Consider the following 24,688-nt stretch of genomic DNA (forward strand, 5'->3'; position numbering starts at 1 on the left):
AGGGGTGAAATGGTTGTAACAAAGAGCATACTCAATTTAATATGCAAAAAAATAAATTAGAAAATGCAAAAATCAAAGTGTAGATGAAAATATCCCTTCTCTCTCCTAGGAATTTGTGCGTTTTAGCTTGGAGTGCTGTACCAGCAGCTATTTCGGTCACCTAATTTGGCTGAGCTTTGTGCAAAGGAATAAGCAATTCCAATAGCTGGAAATACAGTATCTGAAGTATTCAGCCATTACAACAGTACATTTCCACTTCTGCTGAAAGCCCCTCTCCAACCCATTTGACTGATAGTGTTACACTTTAGTGTTACACTTGGGCTTACAGCCAGTCTGGTGCTGTATCGGTCCCTCAAGGTGCAGGTAACTCACCAGCGTGGGACTGCATGTGCTCCAGCAGGTTGTTGTAGAACTGGAACGGGATGCCACAGGCGCCACATGTGTAGGGTTCTAGAAACACAAGGCCCAGAAAAAAGGGTTCCCGTATTGTAACAAGAGCACATCCACTGTGGACCTGCCCAGTCTATCCCCTGAGTGGTCCAAGATCTAGGCCACTGTGACGAGATGTTTAATTTTAACACATATAAAACACATGTTAAACCTACTTAATATCATCTATCTATGCCATTGAGGAGTGATTGAGTCTTCCTACCTAGAGACTTGGTCTCTGCCACTGTCGCCTTGTCTTTGGGGTTTTGGGGGCTGTAGGCCCGGATTGTTGTGAAGCACTTTGTGACTAATGCATTTGCAAAAAGATGTAAATAAATAAACATCATTTGATTGCTTGCTTAATTTAATACCTTTTTCATGACATTTCCCAACTGGCTTGTCAATAGTAACAGGTTTTTGCTGAAGGGCACAGAAGCAGTATGGCCAGCTGAAGTAATGTATAAGTCATCTGCTGCCACGACAACACTAAAAAAAAACAGTTATGCCAACATAGTCTCTTCCAATTCACCATGGAGTAACCTGCCCAAATCCAAACCTTCACATCAACTACTACAGGATCACAAACAATTACAAAATGGAGGTGCAAGTGTGACAAGCCCAAATTAACAGGGAGACTGATAAGAAATGACAAGTGAGTAGGAAAACACGGAGAGGGTGAAATGGTCACATTTGTGTTCAGGCAGGCAGCGAGAGAGGTGGACTCACTCTGTGATGCAGGGAACGAACCGGCCACCAGGGGGCTTGGAGTACCTGAGGGAGAGCGTGAGAAAGTGACATCACAGACATTGCATGGATTTTTAGATAGGATTCCCTACTTGTCACCAATTTCAGAGTGTGCATTTGTTCTCCTCCCCTTGTGGAGTTAAAAGCATTCGATTGATGTAAGCATGGGTATTTCTAAGCCAATCAATTATTTTGTTTACCCACAAGGGGGAGAAAATGAGTGTGTACTTCAGGGAGAGGGGTAGAGAATCAGACCAAGGCCTCAATTTGAATGTGCTTGGACACTAAACCAACACTCGCACTCCTGTCTGATTCACTCTCCATCTACCGCAGTGTTCTACCCAGGTCTCAGTAAGAACACATCTTATCAGAAAGACATTCATAAAACACACAGGCACACAGCTTATGAGAAGTGCCTCGGTGCTTACCGCTTGAGTTCTGGGAACTGTTGGTGTCCACCAGGCTGGACTGGGTCTTGCTTTCTATTTTCCGACTAAAGGGACTGTCTGTGAAAGATAAACAATGTTTGAACTGACAAGGAAAAAGGAAAACCATGGCGCGTCCCGAAACATTTCCTACCTGGTGCGTAGAACCAGTTAGTCCACATACACTAAAAATACCTGAGTGCAGACCTACTGTATTTTTTGAGTGACTGACAACACATGGGTGAAAAGCAGGTGGATACATATCATACAATAGTAGGGGATATTGACGCAATAGATGATTTCCGAAGCCTACACAATACCAATCCATAGCGAAACGCCCACTATACTCTGTATTGAATTCTATCATGTCCTTGGTATGATTCACTCCCCTTTCTTCACAATTTTTAAAAATAAAATGAGAATTCACCCATAGCGTTTAAATATGGGTCCGAGTACTCCTCTCCACTCTCTCTTTTGACCCATATCTGTGCGCTAGGAGAGACTGTCAAGCTTTAAATAGCTCTCCATAGACAAACTGCTCAGTGGAGAGAGATAGGAACTGATCAGGTGAGCGATATGATAGATAAGAGGCGCTAAGGCTGCGTTTCAGATTACGGCAGGAGATTGTAGCCTTGGTTTATGGCAGGGATGGGGACTACAATACATGTGAACTCCTCATGAGGGGCTGCAGTGCCCCACCCCAAACCACCTGTCCAGCGGCCCCCATCTTAATAACATCGGAGAGAAAAAAAGTGAAAATGTTAGTTTAAAAGTTTTGCCATGGGGCGGAGAGAAGATTTTGCAATTGTATAACTAATTTCATGCAATTCTACTCATTCTGCCATGGGGCAAAGATAAATGTTTGACGTTTTTAATATGACATCACAGTGAGAGTGGCTAATAAAATCAATGTGGGCCCCGGTAATTTGACCATGAATATTAAAAGTTTAGATACAGTGCCTTCAGAAAGCATGAATAACTTCTCCATGCTCAAAAAAAAGCAGACATTCAATATTTAAATATTTTTTACCCAGCTACCAATAGGTGGGGTTGAGGGGAATAGTTCCGCGGGATTTAAAAAAAAAAAATTTTTTAACCTTTATTTTACTAGGCAAGTCAGTTAAGAACAAATTCTTATTTTCAATGACGGCCTAGGAACAGTGGGTTAACTGCCTGTTCAGGGGCAGAACGACAGATTTTTACCTTGTCAGCTCGGGGATTCGAACTTGCAACCTTTCGGTTACTAGTCCAACACTAACCACTAGGCTACCCTGCCGCCCACACCTGCCGCCCACACTTTTACAGTGATGTCAAATGATGTTACAGCTTAGATACAGTGCCTTCACTGTTTGTGGGGTTTGATTGAACCTACCCACGATTTGGGTAAATTTGCAAGTCTATTTGATGGTCTAAAAGTTAACACCTTTAAGTGGTATACATTATACTGTATTCGTTCACGCGCAGTGATTGCTAAAGTCTCAGTTGTGAGAGTGCGAGCTGCTTAAGCACAGATCCCAGGCCAGTTCTCCATACCTGTTTCTAATTTAGTGGCACTGAATTTGCTAACGTCCATGTTTCCATCCACACTTCCACGTGATCGAGGCGACTTCATATTATCAAAGGAGAAATCTGTGGGAAGAGAGTTGTCATTGTCATCAAATATTATATAATATATACTTTACATGAACCAATGAGAAGTGACTTGAGGACGCCAGTGAGTTTGATAGGTAAGAGAGGGAGGTTATTGACTACAACAGACGACTAGTCCCTTTTGTACACCTGTGAGATGACTTACTCATTGGTTGGTGAAGAGCCACATGCTCCTGGTATGGGTTGAAGTACTTATACTGCTTCCCACAGAACTCACACTCGTAGCTTCCCGTTTCTGTGGGGGACAATGAGAAAAAGTGGTTACATAAAATATCACATTTGCATGCAATAAATATACAAAATCTCATTCTGCAATGGTAAGAGTAGCATCCTTGGTGGTTCACTGAAATGGTTTCCTTCATTTTAAATAGTTGGGACATTGATAGACATCTAAATAATATGTTATTACAGTCATAAATTATATGTACTAATTATACCTATCTTGAGAGCAAAATTGCATTGCAATTTAAATGAGGATAAAACTAAAAACATTTCCTTAACACACTGCAAAAGTAGGATTTCAGATATTTAAAAAACTACTTTGAATATAAATAAAATATACAGTACCAGTCAAAAGTTTACACCTAGTCATTCAAGGATTTCAATTATTTTTAACATTGTAGAATAGTGAAGACATCAAAACTATGAAATAACACATGGAGTCATGTAGTAATCTAAATAAAATAAATATATTTTATATTTGAGATTCTTCACCCTTTACCTTGAGAGCTAGGCTCACTCTTGGCATTGTCTCAACCAGCTTCATGAGGTAGTCACCTGGAATGCATTTCAATTAACAGGTGTGCCTTGTTAAAAGTACATTTGTGGAATTTCTTTCCTTCTTAATGAGTTTGAGCCAATCAGTTGTGTTGAGACAAGTTAGGGGTGGTATACAGAAGATAGCCCTATTTGGTAAAAGACCAAGTCCATATATGGCAAGAACAGCTGAAATAAGCAAAGAGAGTCCATCATTACTTTAAGACATGAAGTGAATCCAGAAAATTATGAACTTTGAAAGTTTCTTCAAGTGCAGTCGCAAAAACCATTAAGCGCCTATGATGAAACTGGCTCTCATCTAGAATTAGTTTAACACTTGTTTGGTTACTACATGATTCCATATGTGTTATTTCACAGTTGATGTCTTCACTATTATTCTACAATGTAGAAAATAGAAAAATAAAGAAAAACCCTTGATTTTCAACAAAAAAAAAGGTTTTGGTTTAGCTTCCTCTAAAAACATTATAAATAACAAACGGTCTTTATTTACCAGTGTGAACGAGTGATAGCCCCTCTATATAAAAGGGAGTTTCTGAAACAGAGTCCTTTGCTGATGTGATGAAGAAACATAAGTAATACATAAGTATCAACATTCTTTCTGATAGTCTTAATTAATAAATGTTTTTACCAAATTAATCTGCTCATGTGTGTAATCTGCTCATGTGTGTGTTCAATCATTTGTGACATTGTGGTTACAGTGAAGAATGTAAACAAAACCCTATTCGTAATGAATAAATCAGATGCGTGTTGCATTTTGCACTACTTTTATATCCAGCACCCGCATAACTCTCCACCTCATGGCCTCAAACTGCACCATTTTGTTTCTCTCCATCGCCCACACCCACTTTAAAAACATTTGGACAATAGAGCATTTAAGAAGGCTGACATTGTTTGATTCTAATACTTCTGACAGCCAAAATTCTATCGTCACCCATAACTTTTGGATTTAACATTCCCAGAAGGCAGTGATTATTACAACCTACTGCAGGCCTAAAACCTATGGGTTTATCCTTCTGAATTAACCATTACATTGAAGATAGTAGCCAGTTAATGAGTTGTGGGATTATTATTATGATGATGATTATTTTTATTATTCCTGCATTGTAATTATAGAAATGACCCTAAGAAATGTATAATCTTAGAGAATATCCAACTCAATATCGCATACCATATTTGCCCTAATGAAAAATGCCCCTTAGATATTCATTTAGAATCCTCCAATCCTCTATTTAATTAGATCTACAGGGACATATTATTGATCTACAAGTATTTTCATTTAGAAACTGCCCCATAATGAGTTCCGAGAACCGTGTCATACCAATTATTATTGGATTATTCACCATGGCAACCACTTGTTAGTATAAGATTGAAAATTATGTGCATTAACCTTTTTATCAAATTCCATTATATATTTGTGCCACTGTAGATGCTGTGTTTTTATTTATAGTAGTGATGGACAGCTGAAGGCATTTTTGTTTTTCATAAGTGTAGCAAGCCGTGAATTCTGCAAACAATGATTCCATGATGGGCTATTAGCAGGACAATAGACTTCATACTTTTACAAAAAGAATAGTCTAATAGCTCGGCTAGGTGTGAAAAGAAAATCCCCGCAACTTGCAATGTATTAAGTACTCTAAAGTTTTACATTTCTAACTCCAAACCTCATGCAACTGCAAAATGTTGGATAAAGCATATACTGTACAGTATTTGTTCATCAACATCTTCATGCTTTTGTTAATAAAATTCTAAAACCACTTTCAAAATGCAGATGTTTATTTCAACTATCAGCAGGACACTAGGGAATAAATATCACTGAATAGTGCCATATTTTCCTAACGGAAACACTTAGGCCTACATCGGCTACAATAAGAAAGGTTTTTTCATGAAATAGAAACACCATAATATTAATCAAATTAATTAAGCTACAAAACTAAATTCTGAGGGTAGCAATATGGGCTACAGCTGATGCATTGGCGGAGAGCCAGGCGTCATTGGCGGAGAGCCAGGCGTCATTGGCGGAGAGCCAGGCGTCATTGGCGGAGAGCCAGGCGTCATTGGCCGAGAGCCAGGCGGCATTGGCCGAGAGCCAGGCGGCATTGGCCGAGAGCCAGGCGGCATTGGCCGAGAGCCAGGCGGCATTGGCCGAGAGCCAGGCGAAAAATGACACGTTGAAGATTGCGAAGAACAAAATTGAGTCACAATCCATTCCAGGCACACCGGTGAGCTCTCAGCAGGACAATAGACTTGCAGAGTTTAGGGACTTTAAATGTACAGTATTAATGAATGTTTGCGAGGCATGTCTTTTGCATAGCCCACCAAATGCACTGTTTTCTAACCACATCTGGATGGCTCCATAACAAATTACTATGGGAATCAAAATCACTGAATGACAGAGCATGGGGACTGGTCTTTAAAAATCTGATTTTTATGTGGAAATGTAAGGATTATTTTGCTCTTCACTCGCAGTCACTTAATAGCCTAGGCCTACGCCAACCGGTCATGTTGTACAGCACCATATTTTCCTAACTCAAACCCTTAATTAAATCACTTTAGCTGTGATTGTAAAATTAATCAAGGCTCCCTTTGTTATTTAGTTTTATAACTAAAATGCTTGACTGTATTTAAAGACATGGATGACTTGTATGCTGTGTGATGACATGCACAAATTAATGATTGATATACTGTATATTTAAGTAGGCCTTGCTGCAAATCAGTTACGCTAAAACAGCTACAGTAAGAAATGCATTTGTTTTTCTTGGAATAGAAAACCCATAATATTCATCAAATTATCAAATCAAAAAAATTCTATCCCATATAGTCTGTGCTATTCCAAGGCTCCCTTTGACTCATAGGCCACCAGCTCCAAGTAATTTCTATAACTTAACGTCTCAAAGATGCCCTCTGGTGGGCAAACTAGTACTACCATTAATGGGAACAATGGCTGACAAATAACATGCCATAGAATTTTGCAGCAGCCTGCAAGAAGTACGCCAACTTTTATAGGAAGAACCACTGTGTGTGTGTGTGTATGTAGAGATATATTTCTCTACATAGATATATCTACATATCTCTGTCTATATATCTCACACACAACCTTTCAAAGTTTGGAGTCACCTAGAAATGTGTTTTTGAAAATGTTTTTTTTTTTTTTTTGCCCATTAAAATAGCATCAAATTGATCAAAAATACAGTGTAGACATTGTTAATGTTGCAAATGACTATTGTAGCTGGAAACTACAGATTTTTTATGGAATATCTACATGGGCGTAGAGGCCCATTATCAGCAACCATCACTCCTGTGTCCTAATGGCACGTTGTGTTAGCTAATCCAAGTTTATCATTTTATAAAGGCCAATTGATCATTAGAAAACTCTTTTGCAATTATGTTAGCACAGCTGAAAACGGTTGTTCTGATTAAAGAAGCAATCAAACTGACCTTCTTTAGACTTGTTGAGTATCTGGAGCATCAGCATTTGTGGGTTCGATTACCGGCTCAAAATGGCCAGAAACAAAGAACTTTCTTCAGTCTATTCTTGTTCTGAGAAATGAAGGCTATTCCATGTGAGAAATTGCCAAGAAACTGAAGATCTCATACAATTCTGTGTACTACTCCCTTCACAGAACAGCGCAAACTGTCTCTAACCAGAATAGAGAGTGGGAGGCCCCAGTGTACAACTGAGCTAGAAGACAAGTACATTAGAGTGTCTAGTTTGAGAAACAGATGCCTCACAAGTCCTCAACTGGCAGCTTCATTAAATAGGACCCGGAAAACACCCATCTCAATGTCAACAGTGAAGAGGCGACTCCGGGATGCTGGCCTTCTAGGCAGAATTACAAAGAAAGAGCCATATCTCAGACTGGCCAATAAAAAGAAAAGATTAAGATGGGCAAAAAGGACACAGACACTGGACAGAGGAAGATTGGAAAAAGTTATGGACAGACAAATCTAAGTTTGAGGTGTTCGGATCACAAAGAAGAATATTCGTGAGACACAGAAATTAATGAAGATGCTGGAGGAGCGCTTGACACCATCTGTCAAGCATGCTGGAGGCAATGTGATAGTCTGGGGATGCTTTGATGGTGGTAAAGTGAGAGATTTGTACAGGGTAAAAGGGATCTTGAAGAAGGAAGGCTATCACTCCATACCCTGTGGACAGTGCTTAATTGCAGCCAATTTCCTCCTACAACAGGACAATGACCCAAAGCACAGCTCTAAACTATGCAAGAACTATTTAGGGAAGCAGTCTGCTGCTATTCTGTCTACAATGGAGTGGCCTGCAGTCACCGGATCTCAACCCTATTGAGCTGTTGTGGGAGCAGCTTGACCGTATGATACGTAGCGTCTGCTAAATGACTTAAATGTAAATGTAAGTGCCCATCAAGCCAATCCAATTTGTGGAAGGTGCTGCATGAAGCATGGGGTGAAATCTCTTCAGATTATCTCAACAAATTAACTAGAACTGACTATCCTACCGATCCTCGACGACGTCATCTACAAAATTGCTTCCAACACTCTACTCAGCAAACTGGATGCAGTTTGTCACAGTGCCATCCGTTTTGTCACTAAAGCACCTTATACTACCCACCACTGCGACTTGTATGCTCTAGTCGGCTGGCCCTCACTACATATTCGTCGCCAGACCCACTGGCTTCAGGTCATCTACAAGGCCATGCTAGGCAAAGCGCCGCCTTATCTCAGCTCACTGGTCACGATGGCAACACCCATCCGTAGCACGCGCTCCAGCAGGTGTATCGCATTGATCATCCCTAAAGCGAACACCTCATTCGGCCGCCTTTCGTTTCCAGTACTCTGCTGCCTGTGAATGGAACGAATTGCAAAAATCGCTGAAGTTGGAGACTTTTCTCCCTCACCAACTTCAAACATCAGCTAGCTGAGCAGCTAACCGATCGCTGCAGCTGTACATAATCTATTGGTAAATAGCACACCCATTTTCACCTACCTCATCCCCACAGTTTTTATTTATTTACTTTTCTGCTCTTTTGCACACCAATATCTCTACCTGTACATGATCATCTGATCATTTATCACTCCAGTGTTAATCTGGAATATTGTAATTATTCGCCTACCTCATGCCTTTTGCACACATTGTATATAGACTCCCCTTTTTTCTCTGTGTTATTGGCTTGTTAATTGTTTACTCCATGTGTAACTCTGTGTTGTCTGTTCACACTACTATGCTTTATCTTGGCTAGGTCGCAGTTGCAAATGAGAACCTGTTCTCAACTAGCCAACTGGTTAAATAAAGGTGAAATAAAATACAATTTAAAAAAATGCCAAATGTTTGCAAGGCTGTAATTGCTGCAAATGGAGGATTCTTTGACACAATTCATATTTCAATTAAAAATCATTATTTATAACTTTGTCAACGTCTTGACTATATTTCCTGTACATTTTGCTACTCATTTCATGTATGTTTTCATGGAAAACAAGGACATTTCTAAGTGACCCCAAACTATTGAACTGTAGTGTATATAAAGCAAAGTACGATGTGCCCAGTCACGATCCCCTAATCTGCCAAGCAACAGTAGACCAGCATACAGTGCAGCCTTACTTGGCCCTACTTTCTGGAAGGGTTCCACTGGCTCCTCCTCCTTGACGTCTTCCACAGGTCCTAGAACAACCTGCTCGTATGGGTCTGGGGTGAAGGGGCGACAAATATATATGGAGAGAAAGAGGTCAAGTTAATTGACAGGGGTTACTTTATTTAAAGCAGCAGTAACCATGAGTGGAAGTTAATGAAATCGTTTTTTTTTAGGGCAACAATGATACTTATGCTTACATGCTGACCAGACCGCTCAGGTCGCATGCACAAGCGTTTCAAAATAAATGTACACGTGCATGTTATTCAATCATGGCGCCAACAAGGGTCAGCGTTGCCAGGTGCAAAAATAGAAGTCGCTTAGATTTGTGACGCAGAACGCGATACAAGTCATGGCCTCTCCCACTCCTTATTGGCTTTTGGAAGCATATACACACGTGCCATCTCCTCTTTGGTTATACCCACGTGGGTGATTGATAGATGAACTTGAGGTCGGTTGTGGTAATGCACATAATTATGAAAGTTGCCAATAGTCTTATAAAGTTCAAAGAAGAAAAAGCCTGGAAGGAGGAGCGATGACTAGAAACGACTCAGCTGACCGTTTTATGTGTGGATTAATTGTCGGAGTAGAGGACCTTGTGCATTTCAGGTAAAATAACTCAATGTTTATATCCCGGGACAAATTAGCTAGCAACAATGCTAGCTAGCTAAATAGGACAAATTAGCTAGCAACTGCAAGCTAGCTAGCTAAATTGCCATAAGTCTCAAACTCTCATGAGTTTATTTTGATATTTCAACCTGCGTGTTGTGATTACGTTTGGTGTGTACTGTTCCCCAGTAGGCTGTCAATGTAAATAAGAATTTGTTCTTAACTGATTTGCCTAGTGAAATAAAGGTAAAAAATAAAAATAAAAAAGCTGCAACACTCACTACCGAGTTCCAAAAGCAATGTCAGCACAAGAACTGTTCGTCGGGACCTTCATTAAATGGGTTTCCATGGACGAGCCGCCGCACACAAGCCAATGATCACCATGCCAAGCGTCGGCTGTAGTGGTGCAAAGCTTGCCGCCATGGGACTCCGGGGAGTGGAAACGCGTTCTCTGGATTGACAAATCACGCTTCACCATCTGAGAGTCCGACGGACAAATATGGGTTTGGCAGATGCCAGGAGAACGCTACCCCAACACATAGTGCCAACTGTAAAGTTTAGTGAAGGAGGAATAAATGGTCTGGGGCTGCTTTTCCCCCCACACCTTAGTTCCATTGAAGGAACATTTTAACGGTTCAGCATACATTCTAGACAATTCTGTGCTTCCAACTTTGTGGAAGGCCTGTTTCCTGTTTCAGCATGAGAATGCCCCCATTTACAAAGCGAGGTCCATACAGTAATGGTTTGTCGATATCGGTGTGGAAGAACATGACTGTGGCCTCCAAAGAGCTGACCTCAACCCCATCGAACACCTTTGGGATTAATTGGAACGCCGACTGCAGTGCCAGGTCTAAGGCAGAACAAGCTACCATTCGAATCCAAACAGACAAAGAATAGAAAAAGGCCTAGTAGGAATGCAATAAAGGAGAGTAAATGAGAAGAGGGTAGGTAGGTAGTCAGTTACCGTCCACAGCGTGCAGGTCGCGATGCTCCTGGAAGCAGCTGTAGTATTTGTACTTCTTCCCGCAGATGTCACAGGAGTAGCGGAAGCTATCTGCATTCGGATACACAGAGATCGCATTGTCTGGTCTGTGGCACAATGGCATTCAATGACATCACATCCTGCTGGTCATAGTCTAGCGCACAGCACCAATTTGTTTCATTTCACTCAGTAAGGTATAAAACCAGTGGATAGTTCGCTGTGTTATGGGTCCATTGACTTTGCTTGTGTGTAGTGTTGGCATGTAGACCTACTCTTACTAGGGATGGAATCAACACAGTTGAGTATTGCAGTATTTTTTATAACATATCAAGTCTGACTCAAAGTACAGATTCTCAAAAATTGCCAGGTAGTTAACATTAGTTTGCGCTAGTTGGCTGTAACTGCGCCAAGACTTCGGTATTTCTCATCTTATAGCTTAGACTTGTCTTTTAAAAAATGGTGAGACAAAATGCTTTCAGCACTTTTATTTCCATGACTCCCAGCATGTATTATTGCTCTCTCCTGTACCTGATAACTTGTGATATGACAGGTATTGCCATTCTGTATGTATCGGCATATGTCTTACTGGAAAAATGATTAAGATGGTGTTTTGGATAGGGCTGGATGATATGGCCTAAAAATAATATGTTTTATCCCCCCCCCCAAACTTATGGGCGATTCACAATGTGTGTCGATTTTTTTGTAATGTTCTCTCTAACTAAGCTATACTGTACAATTAAAAAGGTCAAATACACTGCGTTTCAAACAGTCAAGAGTAATATATTGAATTCAGGGTTTGTGACATTATATAGTGTAAATATAAGCCTTCCACAACCATAAGACCCAATCATAATATATTTTGTATCATCATAATACAGTAGTTTAACCTGACTTTTTTGCAATAATCACCGATCTGGCTTTCAAGTCGGTCTATGAAAATGACCTTTTTGTTACAAATTCAACCATGCATAGTGCACATTCACTAATAATGACTAACTTTTTATAGAACGAGCTAGTGAGTAGCCAGCTAACCTTAATATTTCAAGTTTAGCTAACTTGGATCTATCGGCACACCATTCGGTCTGTCTCCAACTGTTTGAACAACATGCTGGCCTGTCCACTTTGTTCAGATGTTGAAATCAAGTGGCTTAGCTACCTTATTTCTCAGAATGAGAATGAGTTGCCAACTCCTTATAATGTGTTTTATGCTTATTGCTCATTTATAAAAACAGACTAGACAGCTAAAATAAGAATCCTTTACTAAAATGCTGCGAGCGGATCATGGTACAACAATGGGCACAAGACAAACTGAGCATTGATTTCCCAGAATCAATGTTCATTGATACTACTGTTTTAGTATCGTCTGCTCTGCGAGCAATTTAAGGAGCTGAGACCCAATAAAAAGGGTATGGTTCAAAAAGGTAATTTCTCTATTACAGTAAAATAATGTCTCTGTGTTTGTGTCCATGTGACCCATCCTGTTGGACCAAACCTCAACTGCAAATAACGAGCTGAAACAGCTTGTTAGAGGTGAAGAAGTGACAACTTTGTTGTGAGTGGCAGGGGCTTGTTGTGTGTGTGTGTTTTAACAGAGAGGAAGAGGTTTCACTCTCGCCAAAATCTGTCCAAAGACAAGCCCAATGCGTTTCTATGGGTTTATTTTGGACGTAAGCTTGTTGCCTGCCTTCCCACCTTTGGGACAATGACTCCCATTGTTAGGGCGGAGACATGAGCATCCCATCATTATATATAGATCTCTGGTGTAAATTGGAGGATGAAGGCCTTTCGAAATGGACCCGTTCCGTAATGGACCTGGTGCTTTTTCACCCAGACCCGATATGCATAAATCAATTTATTTTCAATATTTTGAGCGTTTATATAATTTTGTTCATTTTCAGGGTGTGTTGCAGCACCCTCAACAACCCTACGACGATTGAAAATGCTGATGGGAAAGCAACAAAACACTTATAGTGGAGCTGAAGTGTAAGGGACAATAAAGTTGTCAGTCATACAGTAAGGCTAGTTGTCAGTCATACAGTAAGGCTAGTTGTCAGTCATACAGTAAGGCTAGTTGTCAGTCATACAGTAAGGCTAGTTGTCAGTCATACAGTAAGGCTAGTTGTCAGTCATACAGTAAGGCTAGTTGTCAGTCATAAAGTAAGGCTAGTTGTCAGTCATACAGTAAGGCTAGTTGTCAGTCATACAGTAAGGCTAGTTGTCAGTCATACAGTAAGGCTAGTTGTCAGTCATACAGTAAGGCTAGTTGTCAGTCATACAGTAAGGCTAGTTGTCAGTCATACAGTAAGGCTAGTTGTCAGTCATACAGTAAGGCTAGTTGTCAGTCATACAGTAAGGCTAGTTGTCAGTCATACAGTAAGGCTAGTTGTCAGTCATACAGTAAGGCTAGTTGTCAGTCATACAGTAGGCTTAAGCATCTGGAATCTGCTTTGTGCCTGCCTGAACATACAGCTGAAATTGTCCCAAAGCCAACCCTTAATTCACGTCGACTTTAGTGTTCCTTCCATTTTTTTTATGCGCATTAGCAACTCACACAAAAAAAAAACCTAGCCAAGTGATCACAACTCTTCTCCCTACATTCTCTTTTCCCTCAGTTACGAGTCTCATTCAATTTCGATCCGACCACTACATTCCTTGCCAAATCACAACAGATTTATCAGTCTAGGGACATACTTTGTTTCATGGTTAACAAAAGCCTGTCCACCAAGTAGAAGGTCACAAATCAAATACAAGGTAAATACATGCCAAATGCAGGTATCTACTGGTTAAAACTGAAGGATTTGAGCTTTCTAATGCTGTTAAACTGCATGTCTCAACTCCCATTATAAAAAGGAAATAACACGGTGCTGAAACAGGAGTAAACGGTGTAAAGGAGTAAAGGAAGTGTTGATGAGAAAGACGCACCTGTTTCAGTAGTGAGTCACGGCTCAAATGGCACTTGCAGTCTTTCAATTAGCAAATTACCTCGCAACTCAAGTAGGCCAATGACAGTGGCTGCATTTCAACTATAATCATTTCTGTAATTAACACTTTTTCCCAACTGTTAATGACAATGTGCTTATAGAATTTTAAAGATGCATATCCCCTCTTACTAACCTTACAGGAATTGTAGCGTTAGGTAGTAAGGCTGGGCGGTATGCAGATTCAACTCATCATACTGTCCTTCTCTCATACCGGGATATACATAATTACCAGCTTAGTATACAAGGGGGCACCAAAAGGGACAAAAAAAAACATTGTGCGTCTATTACCAGAATGCTACCAAGTAAGAGAACATTGCAATAGAGGCTGCTAGCTAAATATTCTAACAAGCGCAAATGAAAATAAAGAAATTGAAAAGACCGATAATACAACTCATGAAGTTATACCTATACACACACATAAACTCAGCAAAAAAAGAAACGTCCTCTCACTGTCAACTGCGTTTATTTTCAGCAAACTTAACATGTTATGTTAATACAAATATTTACACAAGAGTCAACAACTGAGACAAACTGAGCAAGTTCCACAGGCATGTGACTAACAGAAATTGAATAATGTGTCCCTCAACAGGGGGGGGGGGGGATCAAAAGTAATTGTCAGTATCCGGTTCATTAAGTACTGCAGTGAAACTTCTCATGGACTGCACCAGTTTTGCCAGTTCTTGCTGTGAGATGTTACCCCACTCTTCCACCAAGGCACCTGCAAGTTCCCAAACATTTCTGGGGGGAAATGGCCCTAGCCCTCACCCTCCGATCCAACAGGTCCCAGGCGTGCTCAATGGGATTGAGATCCCGGCTCTTCGCTGGCCATGGCAGAACACTGATATTCCTGTATTGCAGGAAATCAGCCATACTGCTCATTCTGTGCGTGATGGCATTGTCATGCTGAAGGGTCATGTCAGGATGAGCCTGCAGGAAGGGCACCACAGGAGGGAAGAGGATGTCTTCCCTGTAACGCAGAGTTGAGATTGCCTGCAATGACAACAAGTTCCGTCCGATGATGGTGTAACACACCGCCCCAGACCATGACGGACCCTCCATCTCCAAATCGATCCTGCTCCAGAGTACAGGCCTCGGAGTAAAGCTCATTCCTTGGACGATAAACGTGAATCCGACCATCACCCCTGGTAAGACAAAACCACGACTCATCAGTGAAAAGCACTATTTTCCAGTCCTGTCTGGTCCAGCGACGGTGTGTTTCTGCCCATAGGCAACATTGTTGCCGGATGATGTATGGCAGGTCCTCACCAGACAACAGGCCTACAAGCACTCAGTCCAGCATCTCTCAGCCTACCGCGGACAGTCTGAGCATTGATGGAGGGATTGTGCATTCCTGGTGTAACTCGGGCAGTTGTAGCTGTTGTTGCCATCCTGTACCTGTCTCACAGTACGGACATTGCAATTTATTGCCCTGGCCACATCTGCAGTCCTCGTGCCTCCTTGCAGCATGCCTAATTTGCACATTCACACAAATGAGTAGGGACCCTGGGCATCTTTCTTTTGGTATTTTTCAGAGTCAGTAGAAAGGCCTCTTTAGTGTCCTAAGTTTTCATAACTGTGACCTTAATTGACTACAGTCTGTATGCTGTCAGTTTCTTAATGACCATTCCACAGGTGCATGTGCACCTGTGGACAGCGTTTCCCAAACTCGGTCCTGGGTACCGTTTTTGTCCTAGCACTACACAACTGATTCAAATAATCAAAGCTAGCTGATTAGTTGATTATTTAAAAATCACTTGTGTCGTGCAAGGGCAAAAACCAAAATGTTTGGGGAATGCTGTGCTAAGGCAACGGGCCTGCCTGCTCTGAGAAGAGGGGGGGGGGGCAGACTGAGGGGGTTGAGAACAGAGAGGAAAAGAAATCAAGAGAGGCAGCTGTACAAATAATGCATCTAAAGGGCTTTGACTTCTAAAACACAGCAGAAAGCTAAGACAATATGATGCACAATCACAATTTTCCAGCCACTTACTCAGATACTTAACTAGCAAGTTAAAGTTAGGGGTCGTGTTAACGCAGAATCTTGCATTTTTCACAAAAAATAAGAAAAAAAGACCAAACAAGAAATATCTTGCTGCGTTTTGTAAAAGCAGACGTAAAATGCTTCTTATTGTCATTTCTACTCGGAATCAGACTCAATTCATGCTTCAGCTGTACTTCTAAACTCACGAATGCGCATTCTATCAGCAGATAGCACTGACGTGTAGCTACTTTTCTAGGTTTAGCCAGCCTACATTTCATCGGTAAAATGCAAGTTTACTTTAAAGAAATGTAGCTGGCTACATTCTTTCTATGATAAACAAGACCTTGCTAATACGTAAGAGTTGACGTGTGGCTGCCAGCCAAAGAGCGTTGCACTTTGTTGTCATCGGATGAAAATGATGCTATTTTTTGCAGAATGTGTTGCACTAATGTATTTTCTTTGAAGAAAAACTATAGTAGCACATCCCTGACAACTCTATTAATAAAACAAGATATAGATATATAAATAAAACTAGAAACACTGCACAGCTGGACACACCTGCTCCTGCTTTCTCCCATTGTGCTATTTACAAAACACACACGTGACTGGCTCAACTGTTCTGGGGAACTACAGTAAGCTTCATAATGTAAAATAATGTGACAGGTAAAATGAAAAATGCATCCTTTTTGGGGGGTAGATGAACACAATATGCTTTATCCTAGTGTATGCACAAGTTGACTGCAGGTATTTACTTTAAAAAAGTAGCTAAAAATATAGCTACAAATATTAAAATGTATTGAAAAAACTTTGAAGATGTAGAAAAACATACCCATGGCTATTTCCAAATACCTCGGTATACCGCCCAAGCCTATTATGTAGGCCTACTTGTTATTTTTTCCCATTTGTGAGGATGGTGTACCCTTTTGATAACTGCACTGTGATTAACATTTCGTGAGGGGACGACATGGTTTTTCCGTTAGGGATTTTTCTTAACGTTAACTATTAAATTTCATTTCAACGTTCACAACCCTAGTGTGCATACACATCCGTGTACTCACTGTTGGGAGTTGTTGGTGCCCCCTCTCCTGGCATGCTGTCAGACTCTGCGGGGGGGGGGGGGAAATAGAACAGCACATGCATAAAAGATCTGCTGTTGGCGTGGCGCCAACTCTTAACAGCTCGACTCACTCAGATCTCTCACACACACAACATTTGGCATTGATCACATGAAAGATAATGGATGTCAGGAAAGTAGAGACTACTTGACAAGTATTAGCAGATGAATGGAGCTGACAAGTTAGAGGGCAACTCCACCATTTGTCAACCTCAAATTCACCATACCAGTGTCTAAATATGTGAAATCCCCACATTTCTATGTTTTGTAGAACCAAAATCTAAAAGTAAAATGGTTCTACCCAATGACATCAAATGTTCAAACAAATGTTCAAACACTGATATTCCCTCTGACGTGGGGAGCAAGAAAATACCCTCCATCTGGCTAGAAACTCATTGGAGGTTTTGAAAATCACAGGTCCTTTCTTGTTTCAGCATGTGCACAAAGCAAGAGCCATACAGAAATGGTTTGTTGAGATCGACGTGGGAGAACTTGACTGGCAGGCAAAGAGCTCTGACCTCAACCCCATCGAACCCCTTTGGGATGAATTGGAATGCCAACTCCGAGCCAGGCCTAATCGTCCAACATCAGTGCCCGACCTCACCAATGCTCGTGGCTGAATGAGAGCAAGTCCCTGCAGCAATGTAACATCTAGTGGAAAGCCTTCCCAGAAGAATGGAGGCTGTTATTGTGTTATTGCAGCCAAGGGGGGGGGGGTCCAACTCCATATTAATGCCCATGATTTTAGAATGAGATGTACAACGAGCAGGTGTCCGCATACCTTTGATCATGTTGTGTATCAAACAATTCCCATGTCATCACACAAAGCCTTAGTGTTTCAGGGTAGGCCTTCCTTACCTCTGTGTGCACGGACATGTGTTTGAAAGCAGTTGTAGTACTTGTATTTCTTCCCACAAATCCCGCAAACGTAGGAGCCTGTATGAGAGAGGAAAAGCTAAATAGAGAGCGCTGCAAAAGCTACAAGAGTTAACTGCATCGATATCATTGTGTGTAACATGGAACTTCACTAAGACAAACCTTGTGCAATCATTTAAGACTGTAAAATAGGTGACCAGTCCTGATTCACATGTATTTATCAATATATTACATGGTCAGACAGTTACGACATAATATCCTAATGATTACCTTTTCTTGTAAATAGGTACAGAAATGTATTAGGTTCAGAAATGTACCGGTTTCCTAGCATGTAATTTCACAGTAAATACCAGCTGAGATAGTTCATGTTCAATGTCAGGGGGCCAGTGTGAATGAGGGCAGTCTGTGAAAAGGGTGAGGTAGTTGCTCACCGGTGCAAAACAGTTTTGTGTAACGAACCCAGATGTTGGGACTAGGTAAAAAGGAAGCAACTGAGATGAGGACATTTGCATGGCCAGGTGCAGGTGCACAGGTTTGGAAGAAGACAGATAGAGGGAGAAATTAAAACGACAGGTGCATGATGGAGAGAGTGGATGCGTTTGATTTGCATCACCCGTTTTTCCATCATGGTCTAAAATGTGCAAACTCCAACAACCTGGAGCACAGATGGCGATGCAAAATGAACATGCACGTTGTGTGTGGAGTGGGAGAAGACGTGTTGGGGGGGGGTCGTACCCTGGGTCTGGTCATTGCGCGACCTTCCTCCTCCTGCTCCTCCTCCGAGGACCACACAGATCTCGGCTGGCACATCTTTCCCGTTACTGGCTCCCTGCATGTCAGGCTCCTTCTTTATTGTGACCGGGACAGCAAGGGTGGTGGTGGTGGTGGTAGGAGAGGGGCCATCTGGGACTCCACCCCCCGCGTCAACCTGCTCCTGTCCAGGATTGGTGGGCACCTCCTGAGCACTCATGACTGACTGCTCAGGGCCAGCGCTCCTGGGACTATGAGTGAGTGCAACAGACAGAAGGTAGAAGGAGGAAGAAACAAAACAAGTCAGAATTACTAATACAACTCTCAAGAAACAGCAGCCTTCTTTTGAAATGAGTGCAGTTCAAATATAGCAAGGGATAACATCAAGAAAGCAGAGCTCTGCCAAACCATGTCTTTAGCCAGTTCTAAAGCAGAGCTCTGCCAAACCATGTCTTTAGCCAGTTCTAAAGCAGAGCTCTGCCAAACCATCTCTTTAGCCAGTTCTAAAGCAAGGCACTTGACACTCAGATTGCCATATGCCTGACCAAGGTACATCAAAAAGTTAGAGGTAGTCCGGCATACCAATGAGAGAAAGTGCAATTTAATGAGTCTATAAATTGTCTCCATAATGACATTATTTAGGACATTGTCTAGTTAAATACTTTTAAAAAACAAAGAATATTTCAATACCATTTCTCTACTCGTGACAAATGGGGTTTGTCCAAAATAGGAGGGGAATAGATGAGAGATATGCATTATTACCCATTATTTGCCCCACAGTGCAGTGATTCATTTTGTATGGGTGACCTTTGACAATAAATCCACAGCACCCAGGTGTTCTAATTCCAGAAAAATCCAAATTACCCAGCCTTCTACAGTAAGTACCATTGTACACTAGGACTATAATGAGGGGGCTCAAATAAAGTCAAATGCAACCAAGCAAAACAGAGTTATAACCAGGATGACAGATTTTTGGTGTAAAGAGAAATTACCTTTCATGGGCAACACCTTTTCTTGGAAGGGATAACTGATTGACATTGGCACTAATGATTAAAACAGATCATGGATACATGGACAGCTGTTGTTCCCAAAAATACAGCATTACTATGTTTCTTTGTCACCCTAAATATGAATTGTGCAGAACTTTTACATTCCTAAGCTGTGGAGGGAGTATTTCTGGATGGCAATTAGTTAGTCAGGAGTTACTTAGAAAGCTGGCAATACGTAAAAGGGAAGAAGCTCATTGCAAGTAGGCTAGTCATTAAAACATTAAACAATTCCCAGTTACTCCAACTTTGTTAAATATTAATTTTAAAAAAGGTGTTACCTGCTCCACTGTTTCATGCCTCATTTCTGCAATCTAGCCTACATTGGTTTGTCGTGGTAGAGAAAACATTCCTAATCTGGTAGAGAAATGGACAATGGCAGAACCTCCATGTTTTCATATCAGCATGGGTGCAACAGTTTAAGGGGATGATGCTATACTAACCTCATATAGCATTAGAATACATGCAAAACGAATAACCACCTCAGACATCTATTAGCCTATTTGATAAAATGATGCATGCAAAGAAATAGCTAGCCGACAATCTAAATATTGAAAATTCTAATCTCCCTCAAAAGAGGCCAATTCAACAAGCCTGGGCAGATTGGAGGCCATAAAAGCTAATTTGGGAAGCGAAGGGAACGGCTGAGTGTTCATTTCAGCAGCTGCCGTGTCACCGCCATGCGCCATGTTGTGTTGGAAATTATGACAAGAGTACTTTTTTTTTTTTTTCACAAAAACAGCCCCATCAGGAACAGGTGGGGGCAGGAAGCTACATGGAGAATATCAGCTGAGAGGAAAAAGCAGAAAAGTGAAATCCCTCTCAGAGCTGGACATGATTGGATTTCATACCCTAATGGCAGAATGTGATTAATTTCTCCACAAAATTCCTTTTAGCACACGTAGGCATTAATGCTGTGCTGCTTGGTCGGCTGCTATGCGATTGTGAGTTAGCCCCGTCTATTTGTGTGTTTGCTTCTGTGCTGGAACCACCATGTAATAAATCTAATCAAGCTTGTGAAATCTCATGGTGGAAAAAGCAAACCAATATTTTAGAAAACATTGTGCCGTTTCAGCGAATTTCTCTCATAAGCCATACAATGATATATATGCAGGTGAAAATAACTAAATGAGAAATAACTTAATTTATAGGCCTCATGTAAGCCTAATTTGGTTATTCCATTTCATCACTGTTTAAATAATTCCATCACATAACTACAGAGGCATGATAGTCACATGACATTTTTTCCTCTACATTCAAAATGGAGGATTTAGACCTCTTGCTATTCACATCATGGAATTTGACAATATCCTTTCCAAGATTCAATACCAGGAACAAAAACATACCACAGAATGCATCCAAATAATCTAATGCGGTGAAACAGAATTGAAGCCAACTCCAACATGGTGTCGGTAAGCACAACACTGAACACAGCCTGGAAATAGCATTCATGGACATTGACAAATGAATTCTGGGAAGGCAAGGCAGCATTGATCCCCCCCCCCCCCAATTTGGTTGAAATGGATGAAAAATCAATGGCCAAAAGGTCAGGTATTGAGCACATTTCTCATGCCTTATGTAATGGGCTGTACTAAGGTTTTGCTAAAATGGAGACTAAAAATGGTCAATTCACCCTGAGAGAAAAAGGAAATCAAATAAAAACTAAAGAATTTACTTATTCAAATTATTGAACAAATGCTTGCTTTGGGCTTCTAACTAGGTCAAATTCTGTCAGGAATCTCAGAATTTCAATGAATTGTTTTGGCACCCATAGAATGTTTCCATTGAGTATAACTTTCATGTATATAGAATGGATACCCTGCAAACAAAATGGCTTGCTGTATCTTTTATTGAATTGAAAATGTGAAACCACCATCTTTCATTGATCATAAATAATTTGTTGCATCTATAAAAAAATGTTTTTCAACCTTGTTGACACAAAATGTCAATGATATTCCTATTTAATAAAACGTTAAAATGAATGTCATGGTTAAAATGTTCCCATTCCATGGCTGATAGGAAAAATGTCTATGAAATAGGAACACATGACCAGATCCTTCTGAAAATGTATTGACAAAAGAAATAAACATGAGGCCCCTGGCAGTTCCCAGCCCTAATACAATAGTCATTTGATCATTTTATTATTCCTTGGATAAAAGCAGCATTAATACAAGCTGAAGGTTTTTGGGGGGGCAATAGGCCCTGTGTGTATGTGAGACTGCATGTTATGAAAATAGTTTAGCTTGAAACGAACCCATTTGAATAGACTGCTTTCCTTAAGATTGAGGGCAGTGGTTCAGTTAATGTCACTGCATGGATATTAAACATATTGTGCTGGACTACAGCCCTAAGCGAATCAGTCTCAATGCTAGCGATGTCGGAAAGGTCAACATTGGAGGGGAAATAAATAAATTAATATTTCTTTAACAGTACTGATTTGTCAAGATACTTTAAAAATACTAGGCAATATGTGGAAAGTATATTGGCTAATACCATAAATTACAGTGCCTTTAGAAAGTATTCATACCCCTTAACTTATTCCACATTTTGTTGTTAAGGCCTGAATTCAAAATGGATTAGATAGATGTTTTTTCTTACCCATCTACACACAATGCCCCATAATGACAAATTGAAAACATGTTGAGAAATTTTTGCACATTTATAGAAAATGAAACAGAACTATTCACACCCCCAAGTCAATACTTGGTAAAGCACCTTTGGCGGTGATTTATAGCTTTGAGTCGTCTTGGGTATGTCTGTTTAAGCTTTGCACATCTGGATTTGGGGATTTTCTCCCCTCGTTCCTTGCAGATTTTCCCAAGCTCTGTTAAGTTAAATGGGGAGCGGCGGTGAACAGCAATCTTCAAGTCTTTGCACAGATTTTCTAATGGGATTCAAGTCTGGGCTTTGGCTGGGCCACTCAATGACTTTCACATTCTTGTTCTAAAGCCATTCCAGTTTTGCTTTGGCTGTATGCTTAGGGTCATTGTTCTGTTGGAGCATGGACTGGGGGGGGGGGGGTTAAGGTCGTTTGCACTCTGAAGCAAGTTCTCGTCAAGGATTTGCCTGCATTTGCCCATTCATTGTTCCCTCTAGTCTTACCAGACTCCCAATCCCTGCCGCTGAAAAGCATTCCCAGAGCATGATGCTGCCAGCACCATGCTTCACAGTAAGGATGGTGTTAGATGGGTGATGAGCTGTGCCTGGCTCTCTAGACATAGCACTTTGCATTCAGGCCATTGACATTTTTGTCTCATCAGACCATAGAATCTTATGCCTTATGATCTCAGTCTTTCACATGCCTTTTTGCAAACTCCAGACGTGCTGTCATGTGCCTTTTTCTCAGGAGTGGCTTCCGTCTCGCCTGTACAGCCCAGATTGGTGAAGTGCTGTAGAGACTGTGGTCCTCCTGGCAGGTTCTCCCATCTCAGCCAAGGAACTCCACTTCTGTCAGTAGTCATTGGGTTCTTGGTCACCTCCCTGACCAAGGTCCTTCTTGCCCAGTTTCGTCAGATGGTCAGCTCTTGGCAGAGTCTGGGTAGTTCCATAATTTTTTCCATTTCCCACTGACTGAGACAACTGTGCTCTTGGAAACTTTCAACACTCTAGAAATTGTTTTATACCAGTACCCAGATATATGCCTCACCACAATTCTCAGATCTATGGGCAGTTCCTGGACTTCGTGGTACGGTTTTTGCTCTGACGTGCACTGTCAACTGTGGAACTTACATAGACAGGTGTGTTCCTTTCTAAATCGTGTCCAAACAATTTAAAATTGGCCACAGGTAGACTGCAATCAAGAGTGCAGAGACATCTAAAAATTATGATTAAGGGAAATTGGATGCACCGGACCTCAATTTGGAGTGTCATAGCAAAAGGGTGTGAATACTAATGTAAATTAGATCAATATAATGGTTTGCTATATTCCTGCTATGCAGAGGGGAGTATCAGAGTAGAATATTATCTGCCACAGGGATGAACAAATCCTATTTCAGCCTGAATGCTTTCCCCCGCTCCTTAAAAATCAGAAGCACATTTTCCTAGCCTCCTCTGTGTAATGTCTCTCAAAATTGCTTCCAACCAACGATTTCAAAAAAGCAATAATGCAGAGAAATGGGAGAATACCCCCCCCCCTTTCTACATTTCCTTCTATTAGCCGGAATGGTATAGAAACAGAACTGTGTCAACTCTTGAAATTACATCCGCATGCAGTCCGAAACCCCATAAAATCTTTTCAATTTATATGTTAATGCTGTGAATTAAAATTTAATAACTAGATATTGAAAAGTGGCCTTGAATTATACAAAAAATAAATCCCGAAAGAGCAGCCCTAAAATTTGAAATTCAGGGCAGCATCCGGTCTGCCGCTAAGCCCTTGCACACTAGCAGATTTTATTTTAGTGAAAATCTAAATTGCAGTGCAGTCTGGGCAGGTCTGGTAAACCTGCTCCTTTGTGATATATGGATTCATTAGAGCAAGAGAAGAGCCCCCCCCCCTTCATAGAAATGAGATTTCCCTTTGTAAAAATGTATATTTTTTGAAAAGGCAAACTGAGCTCTGAAACATTTAGAAAACAGATAAAAACACCCTATGTGCATATAACCACAAAGACGGCCCTGAAATCATCTTTGCTGCAGCAATTGAACGTCCCTGTGCATTATTCATGAGACCAATAAGGTCCATTTTAAGTAGAGAAGGGGAAGGAAATATGCACAGAATGACCATA

The 24,688-nt window shown here is 40.9% G+C and overlaps 1 protein-coding gene across 7 annotated transcripts in view; it reads right to left on the minus strand.

The window, feature by feature from the left end:
- Nucleotides 1-24,688, minus strand: part of LOC124048945 (zinc finger protein 618-like) — a 36,378-nt gene that overhangs the window by 6,096 nt on the left and 5,594 nt on the right. For 2 of the 7 annotated variants that reach the window (XM_046370135.1, XM_046370134.1), the window contains 11 exons: nt 18,901-19,166; nt 18,148-18,225; nt 17,234-17,278; nt 11,199-11,288; nt 9,598-9,681; nt 3,394-3,483; nt 3,132-3,227; nt 1,602-1,679; nt 1,156-1,200; nt 653-736; nt 373-450 (listed from right to left, as the gene is read on the minus strand). In XM_046370135.1, coding sequence (XP_046226091.1) covers nt 373-450; nt 653-736; nt 1,156-1,200; nt 1,602-1,679; nt 3,132-3,227; nt 3,394-3,483; nt 9,598-9,681; nt 11,199-11,288; nt 17,234-17,278; nt 18,148-18,225; nt 18,901-19,135 — 1,003 coding nt within the window. In that variant the 5' untranslated portion in view covers nt 19,136-19,166. The remainder of the gene's footprint in view (nt 1-372; nt 451-652; nt 737-1,155; nt 1,201-1,601; nt 1,680-3,131; nt 3,228-3,393; nt 3,484-9,597; nt 9,682-11,198; nt 11,289-17,233; nt 17,279-18,147; nt 18,226-18,900; nt 19,167-24,688) is intronic. The other 5 variants (XM_046370136.1, XM_046370137.1, XM_046370138.1 and 2 more) reach the window with 5 other exon arrangements.

Source organism: Oncorhynchus gorbuscha, linkage group LG11, assembly GCF_021184085.1.
Source record: "Oncorhynchus gorbuscha isolate QuinsamMale2020 ecotype Even-year linkage group LG11, OgorEven_v1.0, whole genome shotgun sequence".
Taxonomy (NCBI): Eukaryota; Metazoa; Chordata; class Actinopteri; order Salmoniformes; family Salmonidae; genus Oncorhynchus; species Oncorhynchus gorbuscha.